This window comes from Pelodiscus sinensis, chromosome 2 (assembly GCF_049634645.1).
Source record: "Pelodiscus sinensis isolate JC-2024 chromosome 2, ASM4963464v1, whole genome shotgun sequence".
NCBI classification, from domain to species: Eukaryota; Metazoa; Chordata; order Testudines; family Trionychidae; genus Pelodiscus; species Pelodiscus sinensis.
The window spans coordinates 164,021-185,569 of NC_134712.1; the positions used below are offsets into that span (position 1 = coordinate 164,021).

At 50.9% G+C, this 21,549-nt stretch overlaps 1 protein-coding gene across 48 annotated transcripts in view; it reads left to right on the top strand.

Moving 5' to 3' along the window:
* Positions 1-21,549, top strand: part of SCRIB (scribble planar cell polarity protein) — a 264,687-nt gene that overhangs the window by 30,486 nt on the left and 212,652 nt on the right. For all 48 annotated transcript variants that reach the window (XR_012901145.1, XM_075919892.1, XM_075919859.1 and 45 more), the window contains exons 4-10: positions 16-105; positions 666-722; positions 14,959-15,022; positions 17,471-17,545; positions 17,637-17,781; positions 17,974-18,092; positions 20,079-20,278. Coding sequence is in view for 47 of the 48 variants with exons in the window: in XM_075919892.1 (XP_075776007.1) it covers positions 16-105; positions 666-722; positions 14,959-15,022; positions 17,471-17,545; positions 17,637-17,781; positions 17,974-18,092; positions 20,079-20,278 (750 nt within the window). In the remaining variant the exon portion in view is untranslated. The remainder of the gene's footprint in view (positions 1-15; positions 106-665; positions 723-14,958; positions 15,023-17,470; positions 17,546-17,636; positions 17,782-17,973; positions 18,093-20,078; positions 20,279-21,549) is intronic.

Here is a 21,549-nt window from a genome sequence, read left to right on the forward strand (position 1 = left end):
CTGTTTCCTCTGCAGGCTTCCTGAGGGCTTCACCCAGCTGCGGAGCCTGGGCCACCTGGCCCTGAATGATGTGTCCCTGCAGAGCCTCCCCAGTGATATCGGGAAGTGAGTGCACTTGTGCGGCGAGGGGCGGGCACTCTGGAGTGAGGAGGGGGCTGTTTCTCTGGACTCCTTGTGTGACGCAGTTACTCCTCCCCAGCCCAGCAGCAGTCAGGCACCTGCGGCACAACAGGAGAAAGGACTTGCCCACAGGGAGTCTGTGCTGGAGGCGGGAATTGAACCCGGCCTCCTGAGTCTCCCCTCTCTAGTGCACCTCGCTCCCTGCAAGGAGCTTCAGTCAGTTCAGGGAGATGCCTAGCCTGCTGGGCGCTTCGGCAGATCCCGGTGCCTCCGAGGGGCAGGGCATCCCCTTGCACATGGGGTTTGACCTCTTGGATGCAGCTGCTCCCTCTCCTGTCCCCGGAGTGGTAGCAGCAGCCTCCATGGGGCCCTGATAGTCTCCATTGGCTCTGAGAATTTGAGGGACTGGAATTTTAACCCACTACCGATGTTCGCCGGGTGTGCGAAGGGCTCCCCTTAGGCCGGTGTATGAGCTTCTGCTTGTCCACAAAGGGTCCTGCCCCCGCCCCCAGTGACTCTGGCTTCCTCTCCCATTTCTCTTGCAGTTTGGCCAATCTGGTGACTCTGGAGCTGCGTGAGAATCTGCTCAAGGCCCTCCCCACGTGAGTGTCCTGTCGGGTGGCTGTGGGCCTCTCACGGCAGCTTGCCTCGGGGAGCCCGGGGCCGAGTTCCTGCAGGGCGGTGCAGGAGAAGGGCTTTGTTCGGGCGCAAGGGCAGGGACTCATTTGGAAGCTGTTTAGCTGAGCTCAGGGTTGCACTCGAGGAGGCCGTAGAATTGGGGGCTGCTGCATGGAGGTCCCATCGCGTGTGGGTTAGAGCCAGTGTGGCAGCCCCGATCCTGCACCCTGTCTGCAGCAAGATGAGACTCCGCCAGCCAATAGAAGAGGGAGGGTTGATTGCTCCTCCAGCGTACAGCACAGCTTAGATGTGATATGGTTTCAGGAGTCAGGATGCCTCAGTCCCCTTGGATTAGGGGGTCCATGGTCATCACTAGACCCTCAGCTAAGGCTGCTGCTTCCATGTTTCCCAGCCAGTAATTGCCCCTTCCCCTGAAACCCGCCTCTGTCTCTCCCCTGAGAATCCCCTGTTATCTCCTCAGGCTGAGCCTAGGTGTCCGGGTTAAGACACATGTGGGTGAGTCAGTGGGAATCTCACATCACAGCGCAGGGGGACCCCAGGTTACAGAGCAGACAGCCCCCCACTACGCCACAGCTAGCAAAAGAGGGGGATAGAATGTCTGCATAGGAGAGGATTTACCAGGCATGGTAGAGTGGGGTGAGGGATTTGGGGAACGGGAATGTGGTAAATCTGTTCCCCATTTTTGACACAGGTGCTTTTCTGGGCATCATTTACATGCTTGTGCTGGTCCAGCAGCTGCTCTTGGGGGTGGGGGCAGGGAGTGAGTGGGGCTGTTGGGTGTCGGTGGAACCACTGGCCTTCTCCAGCACTTGGGGATAAGAAGGCAGCTTGAGTTGCTGCAAGGATCTGGGGAAGGGTGAGTTGCGACTCCCCTGCAAACGGTACATTGCTTTAACAGAGCAGGAGTCCTGGCTGATCAGCCTGGATGGAGACCTCCTGCAAGGAGCCCTGCTGCTGACTCGTGTCCAGTTGATATTAACTCCCCACTAGCTCAGTATCTGCCTGCCAGTCACTCCAGGTGCCACTCTCATGTGTCCCTCCGTGCTTGTAAAAGTATATGGTTGTGAATCCCGCTGTAGGGGAGCCAGCAAGATAAGTCTGGGGAGTGGAGTGCCTTTTGGGGCTGGGCATGTGCCCTGTGTCTCCTGCTTCCCTCTGTGATGGGACGAGGTGCAGCAGCCGTAATGCCCCTCCGGTCCAGCTCATTGGTATGAGCTGGAACATAAGAACGGCCATACTGGGTCAGACCAAAGGTCCATCTAGCCCAGTATCCTGTCTTCCGACATTGGCCAGCACCAGGTGCCCCAGAGAGGGTGGACCGAAGACAATGATCAAGCGATTTGTCTCCTGCCATCCCTGTCCAGCCTCTGACAAACAGAGGCCAAGGACACCATTTTATCCCCTGGCTAATAGCCTTTTATGGACCTAACCTCCATGAGTTTATCCAGCTTCTCTTTAAACTCTATTATAGTCCTAGCCTTCACAGCCTCCTCTGGCAAGGAGTTCCACAGGTTGACAACACGCTGTGTGAAGAAGAACTTCCTTTTATTAGTTTTAAACCTGCTACCCATTAATTTCATTTGGTGTCCTCTAGTTCCTCTATTATGGGAACTAATAAATAACTTTTCTTTATCAGCCCTCTCCACTCCACTCATGCTTTTATAGACCTCTATCATATCCCCCCTCAGTCTCCTCTTTTCTAAACTGAAAAGTCCCAGTCGCTTTAACCTCTCCTCATATGGGACCCATTCCAAACCCCTAATCATTTTAGTTGCCCTTTTCTGAACCCTTTCCAAGGCCAAAATATCTTTTTTGAGGTGAGGAGACCACATCTGTACACAGTATTCAAGATATGGACGTACCATAGTTTTATACAGGGGCAGTAAGATGTTCTGGGTCTTATTTTCTATCCCTTTCCTAATAATTCCTAGCATCCTATTTGCCTTTTTGACCGCCGCTGCACACTGTGTGGAAGTTTTCAGAGAACTGTCCACAATAACTCCAAGATCTTTCCTGATTTGTCGTAGCCAAATTAGCCCCCATCATACTGTACGTATAGTTGGGGTTATTTTTCCCGATGTGAATTACTTTACACTTATCCACATTAAATTTCATTTGCCATTTTGTTGCCCAATCACTCAGTTTGGTGAGATCTTCTTGGAGTCCCTCACAGTCTGCTTCTGTCTTGACTATCCTAAACAGTTTGGTATCATCTGCAAACTTTACTACCTCACTGCTTACCCCTTTCTCCAGATCATTTATGAATAAGTTGAAAAGGATTGGTCCCAGGACTGACCCTTGGGGGACACCACTAGTTACCCCTCTCCAATCTGAAAATTTACCATTTATTCCTACCCTTTGTTTCCTGTCTTTTAGCCAGTTCTCAATCCAAGAAAGGACCTTCCCTCTTATCCCATGGCCTTGTAATATACCCAAGAGCCTTTGGTGAGGGACCTTGTCAAAGGCTTTCTGAAAATCCAAGTATACTATATCTACTGGATCCCCCTTGTCCGCATGTTTAACCCCTTCAAAGAACTCTAATAGATTAGTAAGACAGGATTTCCCTTTACAGAAACCATGTTGACTTTTGTCCAACAAATTATGTTCTTCTACATGCTTCACAATTTTATTCTTTACTATTGTTTCGACTAATTTGTCCGGTACTGAAGTTAGACTTACCGGTCTGTAATTGCCAGGATCGCCTCTAGAGCCCTTTTTAAATATTGGTGTCACGTTGGCTACCTTCCAGTCATTAGGTACGGAAGCCGATTTAAAGGATAGGCTACAAACCACAGATAACAGCTCAGCAATTTCCCATTTAAGTTCTTTTAGAACCCTTGGATGAACGCCATCCGGTCCCGGAGATTTGTTAACATTAAGTTTTTCTATTTGTTCCAAAACCTCCTCTAATGACACTTCAATCCGGGACAGTTCCTCAGATTCATCACCCACAAAGGACGGTGCAGATTCAGGAATCTCCCCAACATCCTCAGCCGTGAAGACTGAAGCAAAGAAATCATTTAGTTTCTCCGCAATGGCTTTATCGTCCTTGATTGCTCCTTTTATAGCTCAATCATCTAGGGGACCCGCAGGCTTTTTAGCAGGCTTCCTGCTTCTAATGTCCTTAAAAAACATTTTGTTATTTCTTTTTGAGTCTTTGGCTAGCTGTTCCTCAAAATCTTTTTTTGCTTTTCTTATTGCATTTTTACACTTGATTTGACAGTGTTTATGTTCCTTTCTATTTATCTCACTAGGATTGGACTTCCACTTCTTAAAAGATACCTTTTTGTCCCTCACTGCTTCTTTTACATGGTGGTTAAGCCACGGTGACTCTTTTTTAGGTCTCTTGCTATGTTTTTTAATTTGGGGTATACATTTAAGTTGGGCCTCTATTATGGTGTCTTTAAAAAGTTTCCATGCAGCTTTCAGGGATTTGGCTCTAGTCACTGTGCCTTTTAATTTCTGTTTAACAAACCTCCTCATTTTTGTGTAATTCCCCTTTTTGAAATTAAATGCCAGGGTGCTGGACTGCTGAGGTGTTCTTCCCACCACAGGAATGTTGAATGTTATTATATTATGGTCACTATTCCCAAGCGGTCCTGTAACGGTTATATCCTGGATCTGATCCTGCACTCCACTCAGGACTAAATCGAGAATTGCCTCTCTCCTTGTGGGTTCCTGCACTAGCTGCTCCAAGAAGCAGTCATTTAAGCCATTGAGAAATTTTATCTCCGCTTCTCTTCCTGAGGTGACATGTATCCAGTCAATATGGGGGTAATTAAAATCCCCCATTATTATAGAGTTCTCTATTTTGGTAGCCTCGAACAAAGCAAGCGTCCGAATTGCTGCTTCTCCTGGTCTTCTAACTAGTCCCTCTCCCAAGCTTCGAGGGGCAGCCGAGTTAGTCTGTAACTGGAAAAACTTAAAAAACAACCAATAGTCTTGCAGCACCTTAAAGACTAACAAAACATGCAGATAAAACAAAAGACAGGACTATGCAGCACTTTAAAGACTAACAAGATGGTTTATTAGGTTTATGAGTGGGCCAGACCCACTTCCTCAGATCAAATTCTGGAAGAGAATTGGCATGACCATATATACGAAAGGAATATAATGAAGAAAAGTGAACACATTATAAAACTGGCAAATCCGATTTGGAACAGAAGGGTGGTGAGGACCACCGCTAGTATCTGAGATACTAGGGGTGATAATTGGGGAAGCTATCTTTGTAATGGTTAAGGTAATTAGCATCTTTGTTAAGGCTCATTTGTAAAGTGTCAAATTTAAGCATGAATGACAGTTCTGAGGTTTCCCTTTGTAGTCTGGTGTTAAAGTCTCTTTGAAGTAAGATACATGTAGTAAGGTCGTTAAGACTGTGCTCAGGTTGGTTGAAATGAAAAGAAACTGGTTTATCTTTGTGAAGGTATCGGTCCTCTGATTTGTGGGCATTAATTCTTTGGAGAAGTGTCTGAGACAAGTGTTTGTCCAATATACATAGCAGAAGGACACTGTTGGCACATGATGGCATAAATTATATTTCTGGATGAACAGGAATATGTGTTCTTGATCATACAACTGATTTGGTTAGGTCCAGTGATGGTGTCCGCATATTTACTCTGGTGACAAAGTTGGCGATGGGGCTTGTTGAAAGGGAAAGTTCCAGGGTTGGTATTAGTGTGGTGTGTCCTGTGGTGGTTGGTAAGAATCATCCTGAGGTTAGGTGGTTGTCTATAGGAGACTATGGGTCTGTCCCCCAGAGCCTCTCTGAGTGTAGTTTCTTGTTCCAGTATAGGTTGTAGGTTACTGATAATGTGTTGGAGGGGTTTAAGTTGGGGGCTGTAGGTGATGACAAGTGGTGTTCTATTGTTGGTTTTCTTGGGCCTGTCTTGAAGTAGATGGTTTCTGGGTATTCGTCTGGCTTTTTCAATTTGTTTTTTTTATTTCCCCCTGGTGGGTAATTGAGATTTACAAATGCTGAGTAGAGATCTTGAAGTTTTTGGTCTGTCAGTGGGATTAGAGCAGATGCGGTTGTACCTAAGGGCTTGGCTATAGACGAAGGATCATATGGTGTGTCCTGGATGGAAGCTGGAGGCATGTAGGTAAGTGTCGCAGTCAGTGGGTTTTCTGTCGAAAGGGGTATTTAATTTTCCATTAGTGATTTGTACTGTGGTGCCCAGGAAATGGATCTCTCGTGTAGAATGGTCCAGGCTGAGATTGATGGTGGGATATAGGTTGTTAAAGTCTCTGTGGAATGCGTCCAGTGTTTCTTGGTCATGGGTCCAGATCATAAAGATGTCATCGATGTAGCATAAGTAAAGGAGGGGTAAAAGGGGACAGGATCTGAGGAAACACTGTTCTAAGTCAGTGTGGCGTAGTGGGGGTGCAGTCTGCTCTGTACCCTGGGGTCCCCCTGTGCTGTGATTCCCACTGACTCGCCCACATGTGGTGCTGCAGTGTCAGTACCTTGCTGGTTGCTGTGCTTGGGCAGTGGGCTGTATAGGACCCCCAGTGGCCCAGCAAGAGAGGCCTCAGGACAGTGGCCAAACTGGTTCTACTTGTTAAGGGAAGAGACAGGACACAGGAAGTGTGTGCTGGGGGGGGAGGCAGTCTTGCGCTGGAATCATGGAGGAACCAGTCTAAGGAGGGGCTGGAATCCAGGGGCCTAGGGACCCCATCTCAAGGGGTCTAATGTATCCTGGCCCAGACTCTTGTAAACCCATCACATCTGTGCTGTTCTGTATCATGGAGAAGCAATAAACCCCCTCTATTCTGTCGGTTGGCGGAGTCTGTTCGTGCTGCTACAGGGGTGCAGGAACGAGGGAACCCCGACTGCGTCACCACGGTGAGCCATAAAGATGTTAGCGTACTGTGGGGCCATGCAGCTACCCGTGGCTGTGCCGTTGATCTGGATGTAAAAGTTGTCCCCAAATTGGAAATAATTGTGGGTGAGAACAAAGTTCCATAGGTCTGCTACTAGATTGGCTGTGGTACCCTCTGGAATAAATGGACACATCAGATATTAGGAATGGCAATAGAACACTTCAATCTCCCTGGACACACAACAGCAGATTTAAAGGTAGCCATCCTGCAGCAAAAAAACTTCAAGACCACACTTCAAAGAGCAACTGCTGAGCTCCAATTCATCTGCAAGTTTGACACTATCAGCTCAGGATTAGAGAGAGACTGTGAATGGCTGGCTAACTGCAAAAGCAGCTTCTCTCTTGGTGTTCACACCTCCACATCAGCTGCTAGAAGTGGGCCTCATCCTCCCTGATTGGATCCACCTCGTCATCTCCAGCTTGATTCTGGCCTGCATATTTATACCTGCCTCTGGATATTTCCGCTACATGCATCTGGTGAAGTTGGTCTTTGCCTATGTAAGTTCCTATACATCTGTTAGTCTATAAGGTGCTACAGGACTCCTCGTCCCTCTGGGATAGTGTTTCTAATTGCTTGTAATCCATCTTCATGTGGAATATTAGTGTAGAGTTTCTACATCCATGGTGGCAAGGATGGTGTTATCAGGGAGGTTATCGATGTTTTGTAGCTTTCCCAGGAAGTCCATAGTATCTCGGAGATAGCTAGGAGTGTTGGTTGCATAGGGTTTGAGAAGAGAGTCTACATAGCTGGATAATCCAGTAGTGAGCGTGCCAATACCTGAAATGATGGGACGTCCGGGGTGTCCAGGTATATGCATTTTGGGAAGCAGATAGAAAAGTCCTGGTCAGGGTTCGGAAGGTGTTTCTCTGTGGATTTGGTCCTGAGTAGTTCTTTAAGGAGACGGTGTAGTTTGTTTTGGTATTCTGAAATGGATCTGAGAGGTCTGAACCTCTCTTCTCTGATCCCACTTCAGAAGACTGAAAGAATATCTCATAGAACTGGAAGGGACCTCGAGAGGTCATTGAGTCCAGTCCCCTGCCCTCATGGCAGGACCAAGTACCATCCCTGACAGATTTGCCCCAGATCCATAAGTGGCCCCCTCAAGGGTTGAACTCACAGCCCTGGGTTAGCAGGCCAATGCTCAAACCACTGAGGTATTCCCACCCCTCTCCCCAAGAGAAGACTGGGAGGGGCCATGATAGCGGTTTTCAAGTATCTAAAAGGGTGTCATGAGGAGGAGGAAAAATCATTCTCCTGGGCTTCTGAGGATAGAACAAGCAGCAATGGGCTTAAACTGCAGCAAGGGAGGTTCAGGTTGGACATTAGGAAAAACGTCCTGCCTGTCAGGGTGGTCAAACACTGGAATAAGTTGCCCAGGGAGGTTGTGGAATCCCCATCTCTGGAGATATTGAAGAGCAGGTTGGACAGACACCTGTCAGGGATGGTCTAGATGGCGCTGGGTCCTGCCGTGAGGGCAGGGGACTGGACTTGATGACCTCTCGAGGTCCCTTCCAGCTCTAGTGTTCTAGGATTCTATGACTGAACATTAAAGCAATGGTTTTACACGAGACGTGCCACAAGCTGTTAGATATTCTCAGCTTGACCTCCTGGGCTTGCACTTCCCGTCAGAGAGATGTACTGGGACCTGCAACTCTAACTTCTCTCCACTTCTTCTTTGAATGGGTAAAGAAAAGATACCAGGTGCCCACAAAGGACTTTGGACACTTTTACACCCAGCCAGCCCTGCGGTCCTTAGTAGTGCCTGCAGCCCAGGGGAAATCCAAGTCTCGGGAAGCATAAAGACCCAAAGAAATTAGACTTGTTTGGGCACAGAGCAAAAATACAGCTCCCTCACTTTGAAGAGCGTTGCTCCCTTCTGTAAAGATCTTCCCTTCAGGGAGACAGGGCATTAAACCCCCCAAACAAACATAAAAGGCCAAACTCTCACTCAGATGTCCCTGGAGGCAGCCATGTCTGTCACGCTCTTGTGGCTGCTAGTGTCCAACATACTCAGAGCGGAAGACACCTTTGAGGGCCTGCCCTTTGAGGGGAACAGAACTCTGGGCTACACTAAGGTCCTTAGATTTACACTGTATCCCTCCCAGACCCAGGTCAGGGTGGGCATAGCTGCCTGCCAAACCCTGCTGGGTTAGGTGGATTTGTCTTTGGCTGTTAAGCAGCACTGTGTGTGCATACTGGCCTACCAGACTTCACTCCAGGCTCTGCCGGCTTTGTATCAGATGTCTCCACTGTGACCAGACCTGGATACGGAGGCAGGTGGCTCCGTGGGAACGGACTTGAAAGCCAGCTTCCCATGCGTACCAGCTCCTGCTTGCTCTCCCCCAACAGTGCTGGGGGGCAGACATGGCTCCCCATGGGCATGGGCTCCTGCCTCTCCCCCATCTCCCAGGCAGTGTGGGGAGGCACGTGAGTGTAACCGGTAGGATAACCGATGTGCCCGGGCTTACTGGTTAAACGTGCAAACGAATACATGCTAAGATCCCTACTTCGCAGTCCTTCCCTTTGGCCTGGCCATAGTGCCAAGGATCTTTCCTAAGTGTGTGGCAGTTGCGGCAGCTTACCTCAGATGTCGGGGAATACAGATTTACCCTTATGTCGGCGGCTGGTTAGGGCAGCTCCAGGCCCAAAGCAGCACGTGCCAGTCCGTGGGGCTTCTAGTCAGCAACAGAAAGTCCACTTTAGTACTGGTCCAGAAGATAGAATTCACTCGGGCAGCGCTCGACTCAACTAGTGCAAGGGCCCTCCTGCCTCTAGACAGATGCCAGGCCCTAACGAGCCTCGAAGGGGAGGTATCCAAGCTTCCCCTGACCACAGCCAGAGTCTGCTAGGCCACATGGCAGCATGTACAAAGTCACCACACCAGACTTTGCATGTGGCAGCTCCAGCAGGCTTGGGACCACTTGGACAAGGTGGTCCCCATTATAAGAACGGCCGTACTGGGTCAGACCCAAGGTCCATCTAGCCCAGTATCCTGTTTGCTGACAGTGGCCAGCACCAGGTGCCCCAGAGAGGGTGGACCGAAGACAATGATCAAGCGATTTGTCTCCTGCCATCCCTCTCCAGCCTCTGACAAACAGAGGCCAAGGACACCATTTTATCCCCTGGCTAATAGCCTTTTATGGACCTAACCTCCATGAAATTATCTCGCTTCTCTTTAAACTCTATTATAGTCCTAGCCTTCACAGCCTCCTCTGGCAAGGAGTTCCACAGGTTGACTACACGCTGTGTGAAGAACTTTCTTTTATTAGTTTTAAACCTGCTCCCCATTAATTTCATTTGGTGTCCTCTAGTTCTTCTATTTAGGGAACTAATAAATAACTTTTCTTTATCGGCCCTCTCCACACCACTCATGATTTTATAGACCTCTATCATATCCCCCCTCAGTCTCCTCTTTTCTAAACTGAAAAGTCCCAGTCGCTTTAATCTCTCCTCATATGGGACCCGTTCCAAACCCCTAATCATTTTAGTTGCCCACTCCTCCCGTCCTCCGGTGGTGGGCAGTTCCGAACAACGCTCTGGAGGGGGGCTCTGTTCGAGGCCCTCACCCCCCCCTCCGAGCAAAGGTCAGAGTCCTCACACTCGGTTGGAGCGCTCATCTTGGTGATCTCTGGACTCAGGGACACATAGCCCAGAGGAGGCGAGGCTCCACATAAACACCAGAGTGGAGAGCAGTTTGTCTGGCCTGTGCAGTCTTCCTGCTTCATGTGTCGGGCAAGGTAGTGAGAATCCTCACAGACAATACGGCCTCCCATGTTCTACATCAGTGGTCAGGGAGGGGGGTGCTTTTTGGCTCTGTGACAGGAAGCGCTCCATCTCTGGGACATCTGAATCGATCACAACATCCATCTGGAGGCCTCCATCTCCCAGGAATTGACAGTGCTCTGGTGGATTGCCTGAACCAGGGACTTTTCATTTCACCATGAGTGGTAGCTCCACCCAGACATAGCCGGTGTGATCCCCCAAAGGTGAGGTCTTTCCCTTGTGGACTTATTTGCCAACGAGCAAAACAAAAAATGCCAGCAGTGTGGCTCCTGGGGAGCTGGAAAAGGGCCCTCTTTCAGGTGCATTTCTTCTTCCCTGCTCTGCTGAACGTGTTTCCACCGATCCCCTTGTAGATCAGGTCTTGTACCGGATCATACAGGACAAGGCTCGCGTGTTCCTAGTCACTCCGGCATGGCCCTACCAACACTGGGTCAGCACACTCATGAGCATGGTGCTGTACCCGCCTTGGCCCCTCCCAAATAGCCTGGACGTATCGCAACTATCAGAGGATCAAGGCTGATTTCAGCATCTCAATCTCGACCTTGCACTTTTTGGCATGTATGCTCTGTGGCTGACTGAGGAAGAGCACACCTGCTTGGAGGAGTGGCAACAGGAAGCAGTCTACACAGCTGATGTATTCAGCAAAGTGGATGAGGTTCTCCCTTTGGGCTTTGGAGATGGTATCTTGCCAGGCTGTGCCCTGGTCCAGGTTGTCCTTGGTTACTTGTGCACCTGGCTTTGGAAGGGCCTGATGGTGTCTTATCAACAGCTTCTCACCTAGATCATCTGATGTATCCAGACCTGTTATGAGCTCACAAGGGTTTCCCGCCGCCCATCTCCAAACTCACTTGACTAGGGCTCATGTCGGTCTTATTGGCACATGTAGCAGTCCAGGGGAGCTGCAGGGTGGCAGCATGGTCTTCAGTCCATGTGTTTATTTCTCACTGTGCCATTACCCCGGAGGCCAGAGATGATGCTGGGTTTGGCAGAGCAGTGCTACAGTCAACATGGCCATGAATTCCTCCCCTCCGCCAAGGGGTATTGCTTGGAGTCACCTACTGTAGAATGGACATGAGCAAGCACTTGAAGAAAAGACAGACAGGGCCATAAATGATGTCAAATAACAGTAAAAATCATATGTATAGTGGCCCAATGTCTGTGACTCTAACGCTGGCTGTTCCCTCTGGGTGGTGCTCGGCTGATTTCTGCGCCGCTCAGCCGGGCTTCTGCGCAGGAGCAAGTGGCCGTTTGGCCTCCGTGCTCCCTGTGCTGCATGGGGAGCGCGGGGCCCAAACAGCCGCTTGCTCCTGCGTGGCGGCCTGGCTGAGCGGTGCAGAAGTCAGTCGAGTGCCATGGTGGGAGGCAAAGGAGGGGATGGGGTGGTGACGTACATGCCCGGGGGGTGGGGCTTGGAAGCACGCGCGAGAGAGAAGCAGTGGGGGGTGGGGAGGGGAGGGAGACAGAGCAATAGACTAGAGGCTCAGGAGAGACCTGAAAATCCCATCGTATGATGGCCTAATTGGCTAGTATAATAAAAAAGCCAAAAAGGACTTTGAAGAGCAGCTAGCCAAAAACTTAGAGTTTATTCTTTAAGAATCAATGGACACAAATCAGATATTTGGAATGGCAACATACAAAAACCTGTAGGAGAACACTTCAATCTCCCTGGACACACAGTTGCAGATCTAAAGATAGCCATCCTGCAGCAAAAAAACTTCAAGACCAGACTTCAAAGAGAAACTGCTGAGCTCCAGTTCATCTGCAAGTTTGACATAATCAGCTCTGGATTAAAGAGAGACTGTGAATGGCTGGCTAACTACAAAAGCAGCTTCTCCTCTCTTGCTGTTCACACCTCCAGATCAGCTGCTAGAAGTGGGCCTCATTCTCCCTGATTGGATCCACCTCGTCATCTCCAGCCTGATTCTGGCCTTCATATTTATACCTGCCTCTGGAAATTTCCACTACATGCATCTGACGAAGTGGGTCTTCGCCCATGAAAGCTTATGCTCCAACACTTCGGTTAGTCTATAAGGTGCCACAGGACTCCTTGCTGCTCCTGTGGATATAGTGTACTTAGATTTCCAGAAAGCCTTTGACAAGGTCCCTCACCAAAGGCTCTTAAGTAAAGTAAGTTGTCATAGAATAAGAGGAAAGGTCCTTTTGTGGGTTGAGAACTGGTTAAAAGACAGGAAACCAAGGGTAGGAATGAAAGGTCGGTTTTCCGAATGGAGAGGGGTAACTAGTGGGGTCCCCTAAGAGTTTGTCCTGGGACCCATCCTGTTCAACTTATTTATAAATGGTCAAGAGAAAGGGGTAAACAGGGAAGTAGCAAAATTTGCAGATGATACCAAACTGCTCAAGATAGTCAAGACCAAAGCAGACTGTGAAGAGCTTCAAAAAGATCTCACCAAACTGAGTGATTGGGCAACAAAATGGAAAATGAAATGTAATGTTGATAAATGTAAAGTAATGTGCAATGGAAAAAAAATCCCAACTATATATACAATATGATGGGGACTAATTTGTCTACTGTTGTAATCCCTCCCTCTGGGGCATCTGGTATTGGCCACTGTCGGCAGACAGGATACTGAGCTAGATGGACCTTTGGTCTGACCCAGTCTGGCCGTTCTTATGTTCTTACTGTTACCTGTTGATAGCTGGTGTTCTTTGAGATGTGTTGCTCATGTCCATTCCCCATCCTGCTCTTCTTCCCAGCCATCAGCATTTCCAGCAAGAAGGGACTGAGCGTGGGAGAGTGTGTAATGCCCCTTGTACCTCAGGAAGAAGCTGCCATTCAAATGGTACCTGAATGGAGATGCCTATCTCCTAGAGCTGGAAGGGACCTTGAAAGGTCATTGAGTCCAGTCCCCTGCCTTCACAGCAGGACCAAGTACCATCCCTGACAGACTTTCTCCAGATCCCTAGATGGCCCCCTCAAGGATTGAACTCCCAACCCTGGGTTTAGCAGGCCAATGCTCAAACCACTGAGCTATCCCTCCCCCCTGGAGGTGCTCCCCTACGGGTACTGCTAGGGGAAAAACTTCCAGCACCTGTGCATATGGTGAGCATGCACACCTAATGTGGAATCACATGAGCAACACCAGTTACGAACAGGTAACTCTTTGTCAAGCATCATGCATTGGCGTTAGTGTGACGGCGCGTTGGGGGTCCCCCGTCTCCTGCACCCCGAAATGGCACAAACAGACTGCACCAGCCGGTGGACTAGAGGAAGTTTATTGCCTCTCCAGGATACAGCACAGCACAGATGGAGTCTGGTCACAGAGCTGGGCTAGGATGCCTCAGGCCCCCTTGAGATGGAGGAGACTGGGCCCCTAAACTCCAGCCCCTTTCCCTAGGCTGTCCCCTCCATGCTCCCGGACAGCAACTAACTCACCCCCTTCCAGCCCTGCCCCCCAGCCAGGGCAGCATTCCACCTTCCTTTGTTTCTCCCCATGGGGGGTAGGCTGGTTCAACCGGTATGGTACCTTTGCATAATAAGGTTTTCCCTGCTGGGTCTTGCTCCAGATAGCAGAGGTCACCACAGCCCAGCAAGTACCCCCACTACGTCACAGTTAGCCACCAGAGCAAAGGCCAAATTCAGGAGAGCAGATAGTCCTCATTCGTTTGCAGCTGATATTTCTCTTCCCGCGGTTTAAAAGAGGCACTGCTTGTCAGCCCCGTGCGGGGGAATTGCACGGACATGCTTCAAGGCAGAACAACCGTCCTGCAGTGAGTGTAGCTCTCAGAGAGGTTCTAGCTGGCGTGGAAGCCCGACTGACGCTCCAGCCCTGCTCTTGGAGTCCTCGGCTAACCCAGGCTTCAAAGTGTGAGGCTCCTTAAGGAAGCTTCTGGATGCTCTGTATCCTCCCAAGGGGACAAAAGGAGTCATAGGGCCCATATGAGGGCAGCCAGGATCTGCACTGCTATTCAGAATATTCCCATCTCCTACGCATCAGGTGCACGTGCATTCAAAGAGGGACTCATGCTGACTCCAGCATCTCAAAGGAGCGTGCATAGTTACTGTAGGAGAACTACTCTACCCCATTTGTTACTTTCGACTGGTCATCTCCTGGCTTCCTGTACATGTGCAGCCAGACTCTTAAGTGGGTATAGGAGACAGAGCAGCTGGCTGCATAGGCATCTCCTTGCTGAGACAGTGAAAACAGAGCTAGTGAAACCATCTGAAGAGACCAAAAGGAGAGGAGCTGCCGAGGGCAGGAGGAGGTAAAAGGGAAGGGAAGTCTCTGACCTGAGGGGTGCTAGTGGCCTACGTTTGGGGAGCAGAGAATGGGATGGAGATGTAGGGCCTGGAGTCAAGCAAACGAACCTGTTAGCCATCTCATTGGTGTAGTTACTGTGTTGCCTGCTGCTGTAATGGAGGCATAGACACCCGGCATGTCTAGGATGAGTCCCCGGGATTGCAGGCCTGTCGCCCTTGGCGTTCACTAGATGGTCTCCTGGTGCATGGGGGATTCAGTGATGTTGACTGAGGGCGCTAATCTCCACCCCTTTCTCTCCCCTCTCCGTGGTCTGCAGTTCGCTCTCGTTCCTCGTCAAGTTAGAGCAGTTGGATCTTGGTGGCAATGACTTGGAAGTGCTGGTAGGTGAAGGGGATGGAGAGGAGGAGGAGGAGGGTGGTTTTGGGTCTGGGAGTGGATGGGATCTGAAATCACCAGGAGCAGCAAGTAATTTTGGTGTCTGTGGTGGCCCAGTAGCCGTTCCCAGCAGCTGCTCCCAGTGCTCTGTGTCCTCGCTGTGTGCTGTTTCCTTCCTCCCATTGCACATCTTGCTCCCCTCATGTCCCAGCTCCTTTTCTCTGGGGGACTCGCCCGTGCTCGCTAGCTGCCTGATGATTATGCGTCTCTAGTTCTGTTACTTGCCTTTGCTGCTGCTGATCTTTGCCTCCCCGACATGACCACCCTTTCAGCTCTGCTGTGCTGGCTTGCTGTCCTCCTGCTTTCTGCCGTGGCTTTGCCATTGGAGAGAAACTCCAGCCGCTTCCCACTTGTTCCCTAAGAGGTAGACACCCAGTCTTAATGTTAAGGCCCTGGGGGCTGCAGACACTAACCATTTCATCCAGGGGTGGGGAAACTTTTTGAGGTTGGAGGCCACTGACCCGCAGAAAAATCAGTTGGGGGCTGCCCAAGTTAGAAGCCCAAAAAAAGCAACCCTCCACCTCACGGATCTGGCCCCCTGGCGAGAAGAAATTTCTTAGACAGACCCCAACTGAGATTCAGAAAAGACATTCCCTTCCCTCCCCTCCCTGCTCCACAGGGCAGGGGAGCACCGAGGCTCAGGGCTCCCCTTCGGTGCTGGATTAATTTTTTAGGGGGCTTGGGGCTAGTAAATGTCGTGAGCCCCTTCTGGCCCTGGGCGGGGGTCAGAGACAAGGGGTTCAGTATGTGGGAGGAAGCTGCCTGGAAAGCAGGGTGGGTGTGTGGGGTCTGACCAGGAGAGGGTAGAGGATCAGGGTACCTACCTGTCATAGCTCCAGGGGGGCACAGGTGGCCCCACGCCACTGTACTTGCAAGTCCTGCCCCCCTCCATTCTGGCTGTGATTACTGGCCAGTGCAAGACTAGCTTCCTTGCACTGCCTGTGGAGCTGCTTCCTCTCCCACGGCAGGCAGATGCAGCTGTGGCTTGCCTGGATACTGCCCACAGAGCTTGGGGCTCCCCTCCCTGCAGCGGGGAGCTGGAGCCTGCACCCCTAGCCTGTGCTCTCGGGTCCCATCCCTGACCTGGACCCTTCTACCCTGTGAATGCTGGAGATGAGCACACGGTGGCTGGGTGAAACTGGGTTCAGCTGTGCTTGTGTGAGGAGGGCTGCACTGTTGCTTCCTAGCTGCAGACAGCTGCCACGGGACGCTGCTCCAGATCTGGCTTCCAGGAACATACCCTCTGCTCAGAGAAGAGACCCTCCAATGCAGGTGCCTCATGTGGCCGTGCAGCCCTTTGGGCCAGCACCTGCAGGCAGGCTGCACGAATCGTCCTGAGGAATGAGCAGCGTCTGAGTGGCGTGACAGCCCTCAGTCTGTTGGTGCTGCTCGTTCGTTCGTTCGTTCTCCTGTGGAGCCGATAGGGGTGTCCTGCCCGCCTGGCTGGCGAAGGGTAATGTTGGTGCAGCGGGGTGGCGAGTCCATATCAAGTCGCCTCTGGCCATTCTCACAAAGAGGAAAGACGAGGGAGATTTATTTCTATCTTCTCACCCCTTTGTGGACCCAACCAGTCTGTTGGCCCCTGCGCTGGGAGAATGTTTGCAGCCAGAACCGCCATCTAGAAACCCACAGTGTGTCAGCTGAGACCCACCCCATAACAGGTCTTCCCGGTTACAGTACTCGGGATCACTGGCTTCCCCAGCTGTCTGTAGTGAATGGCCTTGAGAAGGCTCTAGAGCAGGCATGTCCAAAGTCCGGCCCGCGGGCCAATTGCGGCCCGTGTTCCGGTTTAATACGGCCCCCCGGGTAATTTGGCAATATCTATCTTTTATGGCCCCCAACGAATCCATATATATTGAGATGAATACATTGTAAAATCTCAGTTAATGTCAGTTGGTCTAAATCAGTTATAAATATATTTGGACACAACATGTATACTTGGTGTTATGTTCCTGTTCATATTTTTTGAACTTAAAAGTTGACAGACAACCTTTATTACCAATAATATGTCATGTACTTTACAATGTTCCTGACATATATTTCAGCTTCCTGGATTTTTTTTTTCATCTGGCCTTCAGATATGAAAGGCAGAGTGATTTAACACCTGTTTTCATTTTGTCACATGGATGACAAATCTAAAGTATGCCATTTGCAATAAAATTTGCATAAAATAGTTAATTTGCATTTAATTTTAATGGTTCAAAGAATGTCAGGCAAAATGGTCGGCCCTCACGCATGTTCACTTCATCAAATCTGGCCCTCTTTGAAAAAAGTTTGGACACCCCTGCTCTAGAGCATCTGCCATTCCTGATTGAACATTTGGGCACAGCCTTTATCAGCGAGCAGGCTGTGCTGTGGGGAAGTGTTAATCTCTGCTTGCTTGGTCTGTGCAGCCGGACACTCTGGGAGCATTGCCGAACCTGCGGGAGCTCTGGCTAGACCGAAACCAGCTGTCGGCCCTGCCCCCGGTGAGTACCTGGCCCGCGGATGTTGCCTCACTGCCGTGCTTCCCTCCTCCGCCAGTCCCATGAGCCAGACCATGTCTCCTTCCCCTCCCAGGAGCTAGGGAACCTGCGGCGTTTGGTCTGTCTAGACGTGTCTGAGAACAAGCTGGAGCACCTGCCCAATGAGCTCAGTGGGCTGGTGGCATTGACAGACCTCCTGCTGTCTCAGAACCTGCTGGAAAGCATTCCTGATGGGATTGGTAAGTGTTCGCTGGGGCGCTCTGTTACCCTGCTGGGCAGGGAGTATGGGACAGGAGGGGCCATGTCACCCGTGGAGGGTAGCAGTGAGCCAAGCCCTGGTGGGAGGGCAAGGGATGGATGGTTTGGCTGAGTTGCGTGGGGGGGCCTCTATCGCTCCCTGCTGCAGCTCACATCTCTCTTCCCATGCTCAGGGCAGCTGAAGCAGCTCTCCATCCTAAAGGTGGATCAGAATCGGCTGGTGGAGGTGACAGAGTCGATAGGGGACTGTGAGAATCTCTCGGAGCTCATCCTGACTGAGAACGTACTTACCGTATGTGTTCCGGCGCTCACTGCTCCCTGCTGTGCTGCGTAGCTCGGCCCCTTGCTGGCGGCTCAGCTCCATGCCAGACTGTCCTCTCCCAGGGCTCTGCCCACAGACCACAGTTCTGGGCACTGCAGCCAGCACCACAAAGTGCTCGGGGCCCATGACTCAACCACATGCTGCAGCCACTGATGCGAAACCCCGTCTGTCCTCGGGAGAGCCTTGGGTGAAGCTGTGTTCTCATGAGTTGGCAAAATGCTCCCCTGGGCTTTCCAAAGTGGATTGGCCAAGTCCTAACTCAGTGTCTTGTCTTGGCCAGCACCAGTGAGTGCGGTGGTAGTGTCTGGAGGTCCCAGTTGGGGACCAGTGCCCCACTGTGCTAGGCGCTGCACAGGCACATGGTGGAAAAAGCTCCCTGAGCCAGAGAGCTCAGAATGTTAGCACAGATGGCTAAAAATACACGTGAGGGGAAGGACAAGAATAACTTGCCCAGGTGAAGCTTTTACCTACTTCCTATTGGTCACAATCGGCCATAGGCCATCAGCTAGAAGTTTATATGCACCCTGATTTTTCCTATCCAGTGTAACAGTAGAACATCAGAACGGCCAGACGGGGTCAGCCCAAAGGTCCATCCAGCCCAGCGTCCTGTCTGCCCACAGTGGCCAATGCCAGGTGCCCCGGAGGAAGAGAACAGAAACAGGAAATCAAGTGATCTCCTGACAGAGGCTGGGGACACCGTCCTTACCCTTCCAGGCTAATTGCCATTGATGAACCTGTCCTTCATGAGTTTATCTAGGTCCGTTTTGAACTCTGGTTCACTCTTGGCCTCCAACTTCCCCCGCCAAGGAGTTCCACAGAATGGACAGTGAATGTACTTCTCTTTGCTGTTTTTAAACCTGGTGCCTCTTCATTTGGTTTGGTGACCTGTAGTTATGAGGAGTAAATAACATTTCCTTATCTACTTTTCCCACACCAGTTAAGATTTCTAGACCTCTATCATTTCTCCCTCATAGTCGTTTCTTCTCCAAGTTGAAAAGTCCTATAGTATTAATCTCTGCGCATCTCAAAGCTGTTCTGTGTCCCTAATAGTTTTTCCAACTGCCTAATCTCTTGTTGCCGGGAGTGACCACACCTGCATGCAGTGTTTATACCACAGACAGGGTATTTTCGGTCCTAGCTGTCCCTTTCTCACTGATTCCCAGCATTCTGATTGCTTTCTCTTTTAGACCAGAGTAGATGGGGCAGAGTAGCTGGGAGCTCCTGCCCTTCTCCCCACAGCACCCCCTGCTGGGCTTGATGGGGAGCTCCTTCAGCAGCCAGTGTGCTTCTTGCTCCCTGCTCCTGCAGTTCACATTGTGGCCTGGCTTTGCCTCTGCAGAGGAGCTGGGGTAGGGGGAAGTCGCCACTTACCTGGGAGGTGCGCAGCAGGTAGGGAGCTTGCCAGCGCTGACACCTCCGAGTGGGCTGTACCTCTCCGAGAACCAGCAGGGGGGCCGGATTCACCTTCCCAACACCAGTGATGCCTCCTTCCCTTCCCCCACCATCCCCAGAATTTAGTCAGGGGTCTATAGCTGTGAATTTGTGCTTACTGCCCTTGCTGTGTCCGTGACTTTAGCTAGAAATACCTGTGACTAAAACGTAGCCTTCGTTATTCGTGGCGTGCTGTAGTGCTGTGCGCTGCCCTACCATGAGGTGACAGCGCTAAATGACTGGCTAGCTTCCTGCTTGAATAGCCAGGGCGTGCAGGCTTGTGAAGTGCCCTGCCCTCTCTTTGCCTGAAGCTGGGCCGGGAGGGATCACTTGATGATTCCCTGGTCTGCTCGTCCCCTTGAAGCACTTGCCACTGGCTGCTGTGGGCAGACAGGACACTGGGGCAGCCGGATCTTTGATCTGACTCAGTGTGGCTGTTCTGATGTTCTTTCCCATTTATTTTGCTATGAGATTGCGAGTCCCACCATGGCGTCAAAGCTCCTATACTGTCTCCTCTCCCCTCAGGCCTTGCCAAAGTCCCTGGGGAAGCTGACCAAGCTGACCAATTTGAATGTGGACCGGAACCGGCTGACGGCACTTCCCTCGGAGATTGGGGGGTGTGCCAGTCTGAATGTGCTGTCCCTGCGGGACAACCGCCTGGCACTTCTGCCTCCCGAACTCGCCAACACTACGGAGCTCCATGTGCTGGATGTGGCAGGGAACAGGTGAGTGCCTGCAGGGCCTGGACAGGGCTGGCTCAGCATGCAGGCGTGCCCCTCGGAGAGGTCACGTGGGGGAGAGGAGAACAGAGGGCTGGTGGGCTCCGTTACACTCTGGAGGCACATGATGTCGCCACATGCAAACCCACGGAAGAAGCTTGCTTGGCGGCTGTTCCTGCTCCCTGACTGACCCAGCAGCCACTTGGCTCCATCTCTCAACCCTCCTCTCCAACTCCAGCTTCTACTGTTCCTCAGTCCTTGTACCCACGAGTGCCGCGCCCCGGTAAAGGACAGCGCGAGGCCTCGGTGCCAGGGAGCATGGCTGGCCATCCTTACAGATGCAAGTCTCTGTTGGCAGGGCCGCCCCTTTCTCTCCAGACTGCACCGTATCCCAAGCTGTTGCCTAGCAGGCAGGTTCTCAACCAGATGTTCCTTCGTGAGCCGTAGTCTGCTGGCTTGTGGGCAGAGGCGCCTTTCCGCTCCCAAGGATGTCAGTAGCCACAGAGTTGCACCTAGAGCCCATGCTGAGCCCCCACAGTGACCTCTGACCCCTCCTGAGTCACTACTTTCCAAAAAGGTCTCCCAACCCTGCATTCTTAATGTGTTTTGTTAGACCAGGACCATTTCACTGAGTGACTCAGATCACTCTCCCGGTAATCTTTCCCCCGGTTTACTGTGACCTCCGCTCACCATCTGCAACGTCTTCATCCTCTCTCTCTTATTGATAGCGTTAGGGCCATGTTAGAAATGGCTTCACTGATTGAGATCACCTTATTTAATTCAAAATGTTGTGTGGTAGTAAATCAAATGTCTTGGCAAAATCCAAGTATAGCATATCAGTGTAGCTTTCTCCATCAGCCAGAGCTGTAATCCTGTGCCTGCCAGCCTGTCCCCCAAGAGTTTGACACAGACCAACTTTTCATGAAGCCATGCTGATTGTCATTACTTCTATTTTTAGCTGTTAAGTCTTTGTTCAGGGAGCCCCAAATAAACTGTTCCATTATTTTACATCAGTCAGTGCCAAGCTAACTGCTCTCTAGTTCCTGGGTCATCCCTTTTATCCATTATCAATATTGAAAGTCCGTTCCATTCCTCTGGAGTTTTCCACAGTTTAACTTTTAACACTTGTGATTGAGAGCTCCTCAGCTGGTTTCTTTACGGCACTTAGGTGTAAATTGATTTGAAAATGTTTAGTTTTAGCAGATGCTGTTTTACCTCCTTGTTTCATGGAATCCTCTATGAAACAAGGACAGCAGCTCCAGTCCCCCCGCCCTCAT